The sequence below is a fragment of the Anastrepha obliqua genome, chromosome 2 (genome assembly GCF_027943255.1).
Source record: "Anastrepha obliqua isolate idAnaObli1 chromosome 2, idAnaObli1_1.0, whole genome shotgun sequence".
In the NCBI taxonomy this organism is placed as follows: Eukaryota; Metazoa; Arthropoda; class Insecta; order Diptera; family Tephritidae; genus Anastrepha; species Anastrepha obliqua.
The window spans coordinates 27378562-27385328 of record NC_072893.1 but is presented as its reverse complement, the minus strand read 5'-3'; the positions used below and the strand labels follow the sequence as shown (position 1 = coordinate 27385328).

At 38.9% G+C, this 6767-nt stretch overlaps 1 protein-coding gene across 1 annotated transcript in view; it reads right to left on the bottom strand.

Annotated features, from left to right (window-relative positions):
• LOC129239642 (pre-mRNA-splicing factor ATP-dependent RNA helicase PRP16) overlaps positions 1–5821 on the bottom strand; it is an 89514-nt gene extending 83693 nt beyond the window's left edge. The window contains exons 1-3 of the mRNA XM_054875305.1: positions 4542–5821; positions 3682–4460; positions 3425–3618 (exon numbers count right to left, since the gene is read on the bottom strand). Coding sequence (XP_054731280.1) covers positions 3425–3618; positions 3682–4460; positions 4542–5686 — 2118 coding nt within the window. The 5' untranslated portion in view covers positions 5687–5821. The remainder of the gene's footprint in view (positions 1–3424; positions 3619–3681; positions 4461–4541) is intronic.
• Positions 5822–6767: the final 946 nt, after the last annotated feature.

Below are 6767 nucleotides of genomic sequence, written 5' to 3'. Positions count from 1 at the left end.
TTTCTGTCATTTAAATGAACTTGAGGCAAAAGGCGCACGCACGTTCTTCTTCTCGTTGATTATGATGATCATTGATTGCATAGTAGTGAGCGGCTCCAGTAGTCAAGCCACACATGCCTCCCCCCCCTCCCCACACCACAATACAAAGAACATTCACACATGCATATGCATACCACACTAAATATTACACATACAGAAACTATACATACAAACAAACATACCTACATATAATATGTATTTATTGTACCAAGAAGCATATGGAAAACATTTATGACCTGAAAGTTGTTGTATATAAACTTTATTGTATTATTAAATGTACAACACACGGTTACTTAAGGATACACACCACATTCATACCTACATGCGTGCATACATACATATGTAAGTAGGAGTTACGCTCTCATCTCTGCCACGAGTATTGAAATCAGTTCGTACTGATACAACTGTGAATTTCTTACATGAAAAAAGACTTGATTTCTATTTATAAGATTTAAGATTTACTGATGCGACTTCAAAATTTTAGCATCGTAAAAGAAACATTTGAAAGTAAAAAATAAAAAAAAATAGAAAAAACGAGATAAATTTAAAAAGTTTGTGCTTTTTTGTTTTTGCTGTGGTCTAAAATCATAAATATCTAATATTTATGCACTTTGTTTTTTGATATTTGATTCGAAAACAAACTTTGTGTAGCTTGTAATATTCGTACAATAATGTAAAAAAATATATTTAATTGCAGTTAAGCTGTAAAAATATTTTTTTTGTTTTCGGTTAATGGTTGTTAGCGTGTAAGCCCAGTTATGGCATGATTAAGTGAGACATGCGTATAAAACATACAACAATGCTAGTGGAAATTGATGTGATCTGTTTTGTTAATTATAAAAAAATATTTAAATTACTTGTATCATTTAAAAAGAAATTAAGTAAAATATATGAAAATATCATTTAAAAATACATGGCTCGCGAGTTGAAAACTTCGCAGTATTTATTACATAAATTACAAGTTGTATAAAATATCGTATTGTATTTAGAAATTAGACGATATTAGCGCATAAGTTTGAAAGCGATAAGCCGCTCTTATACATATATGAAAAGCTTATGATATTAAATTATATATATATATTTTTTTTTTTGCATCGAAATTTGAATAAAGGTTCGTTTTTTGACAACAAATCTGTGCGGCTTAACATTTTTTACCTAAACTTTCTCACTTTTCCAACGCTGGGGAGAGAAGTGCACAGAAGTGAAGAGCAAAGGACATGGGACTTAAGGGTTAAGGTAGTCAGAATTTTCAAAAAATTTAATTTTTTTGCATTTTCTTAAAGTATAATATCTCAAAAATATTGTGTGAAAATTTGAAGTGAAGTTATTCAACAATTAACAAAGGGCGCTCGGGCGCTCCGGAGCTCCGGAGCTCGATAGCAAAACTTTAAATGCGATTTTCTGAAAACTACAGGGGCCCACAGAAGTTGTTTACAAAGTACAAACACTTTGCTTAAAAATGTGTTTAAACTTAAATAGTGGTTCCACCGAAAATAAGCCGCGCAGTCGCCGCCCGAACAAACTATCTCGCAGAGACGTCAGCTTGATTCTAAAAGAAGTGGACAAAAATCCAAAAGTTTCTGCTCCGAAATTGGCCGAGGATATAGCAAGCTCATCCAACAAGTGTGTTCATCCAAGAACAATTCAAAGAGCTCTGAACAAAAACGGCTTTCATAGTAGATCACCACGAAAAAAAAACCTTTTATTTCTGAAAAAACCCGTAAACTTCGCCTGGAGTTCGCCAAAGCACACAAGGAAAAGGGATAGATTTTAAGCAAAAAGTTTTGTTTACAAATGAGTCGAAGTTTAATATATTCGGTGGCGATGAAAGAGCAAACGTGTGGAGGTAAAAAAAAAATACTGCACTGAGTCCGAAGAATTTGCGATCAACAGTGAGGCATGGTGGCGATAATGTAATGGTTTGGGGAGCTGTTGCTGCATCTGGAGTTGGAAGATTAGTATTTATTCAAGGTAATATGGATTGTTATAAATACAAATCTCTATTGGCAGTCAATCTGAAATCTTCGGTGGATGATTTGGAGCTTGGCCCAATTTAGGTCTTTCAACAAGATAACGATCCAAAGCACACAGCACACATTGTGCAGGATCGGCTGCTTTACCATGCTCCAAGGCAATTAAATACACCTCCGCAAAGCCCACATTTGAATATTATTAAACATGCCTGGGAAATTTAGATCGAAAAATTAAAAAAAATGCGATTTCAAGCGCTTCAGAACGACTAATAGAAGCTTGGAACAATATCACTTCTGCAGAGTTATCAATTTAGTCACCTGGATGCCACGATGGCTTCAAGCTGTAATTGGTGATAATGGTGGACCAACTAAATACTAAGAAACAATATTACTTAGAGGGATAAAAATCGATTTTTTTTTGCATGTTATCGTAGTAAAACATTTCAAAAATACCGTGTTAAAATTTTAAGTCAATCCGAGCAAAACTTTTTAAGTTATAGAGCATAAAGCCGAGCCGCCTCAAACATCTGCCGAGAAGCAGCAGTTCCGCGCGTAGTCCGTTACAAACTTTAAACGCGGTTTTCTCGAACCATTTTTTGTAAAGTGCGTAGTCATTGGCATTTGAAAACTACTCAACCGATCCTTTTGAAATTTTGCATCCATATTTTACATATAAAAAACCTCCTCCCAACGTTTTTTTTCGCCATTTTTTTTTATATTAAGGTGGTTTACACCTACAAAATGGCGGCATTTTTTCGTCAAAAATCACTTTTTACTTCAAACGACTACCAAATGGCTGAAAATGAAAATAAATCGTCAAAATAAACGTTGGGGGGAAGTTTAAGTTTTGAAAAGACGTCTACGTAAATGAGCGAATATTTTGCAATATTTTTACATGAAAATTTTATCAAATATTCTTGAAATGTTACTTTATAATATGCAAGGGCGAGTTTTCAGGCGTCTCCAAATATTCATTAATCGCTGATTGCACCGCATAATGCGAACTTTTTGGCTGGCTGAGGAAGGCTACTGAGGAAGGCTAACCAATCCGATGTGGCGACTGAAATATACAGAAGGAAATGGCAATGGATCGGTCACACCCTGAGAAAGATGACCAAAGAGGCGCTGCGGTGGAACCCCTTCCAACAGATAGCAAGAAATGTAAGCCCATTACGAACCATTTGGCGCCGTTCAACGTAGGCTTAAATGAGGTCTTTGAGTAAGACTTAGAATGAAGTTCGAGCACTTGCACAAGCCGGTGTTCGATGGCGAAGAGGAGTTGTTGACGCCCAATACTCCAACTAGGAGTTAGAGGATCTTGTATATATATATATATGTATATAGTCTTAACTAGTCACTAAAGTGCCCAGCGTAGTTAATAAAAATAAGTAAAAATGGCTTAAAACACTCACCTCCCGCAGCAATCCGAAAAGGACATCTGTAGACAAGGAACGTTCATGTGCTTCGTCCATGATGACAGCCGAATAACCATCCAAATCAGGATCACGCAAACTCTCTCGCAATAATATACCATCGGTCATGTATTTGATAACGGTCTTTTCGGAAGTGCAATCTTCAAAACGTATAGCATAGCCCACTTCGTCACCTGCACAAAACAAATAAATTTTTAAAAATCATATAGAAGGCAATTTACAACCAATAAAATTACCCAGCTTGGTGCCCATTTCATCGGAGACACGTTTAGCCACAGACATGGCTGCCACACGACGAGGTTGCGTGCAACCTATCATGCCAAAATTGCTATATCCATCTTCATGCAAATATTGTGTTAACTGTGTTGTCTTCCCGCTACCCGTTTCACCCACAATAATAACGACCGAATTCTCCCTTATGACATTCAAGAGCTCTTGACGCACAGCGAATACGGGTAAAAATCGACGCTGTTCCGAGATGGTTTTTTTGCGCGCAAAATCACTTTTTCCACCCGAATCTTGATCGCGCATATGCTCGGCGAATTTTTGGTCACGTCGATAGTCTGCTGTATCTGTGTCCTTATCGAATTTGGCATCTTCTTCATCAGCTTTCTTTTCAATACCCATAATGTTACCCAATTTCGTACCACCCAGTTCCCAGTGTTTCTTTTGTGCTTTTCGACGTTCTTTTTGCTCGCGATATACACGCACCAGACCGCTGCCCTTGCGCGCAATCAATGCCATGTCAGAGGTGGGATCTTTCACCGGTATAACCGGTTCTGGTTGTTTAGTGAACACAATTCGTCCATCGAGGAACGGTGGAATAATATGATGCACCAACAAATGCACGCGCTCCAACGCCTCTTCGTCGAAATCTTCATTTACATTGATGGACATGACCACGCCAGATGTAAGCATACGATTACGCTCCCAAAGCTCATTATCTTTATTGATTTGACGCTGTTGTGCACTAATACGCTTTGTACGCTTTTGTTCGATTATTTCCTCACGCTTACTGCAAAAAATAACTTATTTAGATTAAAAAAATCGTACTTGGTTAAAAAAAAAAATCAACGGAATTTTCAATGTTTTTTACCGGAAATACTCTGCATTAGCACCATAGAAAGGATTGTTTTCATCATCGTAACCTTCATCAATATTATACCATTCACGATCTAGACGACGCTGCTCTTCTTCCCATAGATCTCTGTCTTCCTCGCTTTCACCCCACGGCTGGCGGTTACTGCGTCCGGTAGCTGGCGTTGCACCTGAACGCTTGCGATCATTTGCCCATGCATTATAGTTGTGAGCAGGTGTTGGCCTTGGGGTATCATCTTCACGTTCGTGACGAGACCGACCTCGCGAACTGCTTGTACCAATACCACTGCTACTGCCGCTTCTCGTGGACCAATCGGGTCGATCTGAACTAGCGTACGATTTGGGTGTGGGAAAGTCCCAAGAGGATTTCTTGGACTGCGACGGACGGTCAGAGTCATCCTCGTCCCAAGCACTGCCACTTACAGAGATATCCATTGGTGTTCGTGGTTCGTCCCTAAATCGAGGTGTCCGCTCGCCACTACGAACAGATGATGTTGCATCACCACGACTCTTTCGTTCCGAATCATTTCTACTATGTTCACGGCGATCTCTTTCCCTATAGCCGTCCTTATCACGATTCCTATCGCGATCTCTGTCGCTGTGCCTTTCTCTATCGCGCCGGCGTTCCCGATCTCGACTGCGATTGGATGAACTTGATGACGAACGGTCTCTGGAATCACTTTTACTGTGTTCACGTGTAGAATAACGCATTCCGCTCTTGGTATTGCGGTCTCGATCTCGTTTCACATGCTCACGCAATCGTTCACGAGCCTCTTCGGACACTCCACCTGTATGCGTTGGTGTCTCCACTTTAGATTCCCGCAACTGTCGATTCATCTTATGTAGGCTACTGGCGTCGGGTTTTTTAAATGCAAACTCACCACCTGAAGATGTAGCTGATAAGCAGCCTTTATGCTCCTCATCATCATCGTTTTCATTGTCTTTGAAGGATATTAAGCGTTGCGATTCCTCACGCTCTTTTCGGCGCTGCGCTGCTAAACGATCCAATCCTAGTATGGACGGCTTTGGCACTTTAAATTTGCTATCGCTACCCTCCTCTTTCGGTTTCCTAATTACCAGTCCACCACGAATAGTACCAGTTGAGCCTTCGAGGCGGTGCACCCCAGCATCGTCATCTTCCATACTAACTGCGCTAGTACTTTTTGGAAGAAATTAATAATTAAATTTATTTTTAATTATTTTTTTAACACTAAAGATAGTTTCTTTTATTGGTCGAAGCGGCTTTGAAACGTTTAATCACTTTTGTTTGTAGCACAATGCTTGCCATCAGCTGTTTATGACGTCGGATGTAAAAGCAGCGTAGCATTTTTGCGCTCTGTTATGTGCAAAAAAACTAGGAATGAGTACCGAATCCGATACAGGCCTTTTGAAGTAAATAACATCGGTACTGAAAAAAAATTGTGGAAATTTAAATTTTACATATTGTAAACATATCTAAACCAAATTTTATGAAAAATATGAAAATATTTACATAAAGCTAAAATGTCCTCTATAAACACAAAATATTACATCAAAATAAAGCAATTTCATTTACCTCTGCAATAACGTCCTTGGTTTTGTGAACAGCCAAGCAGGTTTTAAGGAGTTTATAATGTCTGAAATTATCCTTTGACCTCCGATATCTACTCCTCTTTTTATTGATAAAGCGAAAGTTTACGAAAGTCTCATCAAAATATAAAGTTTTATTGTACGTCCTTTTTGGTTTATTTCTATCGATACGGGGCGTATATTTTACTTATGGTGCTCACACTCACCAACGTATCGTAGTCCCTTTCCGCAGCCCGTATGATATACAAAATTAAGCAAAACTTATCCCGTAGAAAACAACTCGGTTCTTTCAGTTACATATTTTTTTTTTTTTTTTTTTTTTTTTTGGCGGTGAGGTTGGGTTAAAAATGCCTTCACACCATATAGTAACCGTCGGTAATACGTGTGTGGTGATTCCACTAAAAATATCCCTCCTCTTCTCTTGGAATTTTCCCTCCACCCCGGGGCTGCTTCCGCATTGCTTCGAGGTAGAGGGCCAAGACGGCGTCCTAAGAAGTACACTTACTTACTCACCCTGCGTCCAGGGTCGCCTGTTTTGAGAAGCCTATGCTCAATGCTCTTCAGAATAGCCTTCCATTTCGCGCTTTTTTTTCGGATAATATCCTCCACAAAATTTGCGACGGCATTCCATTTTTCTTCGTCTATCATCATTTTC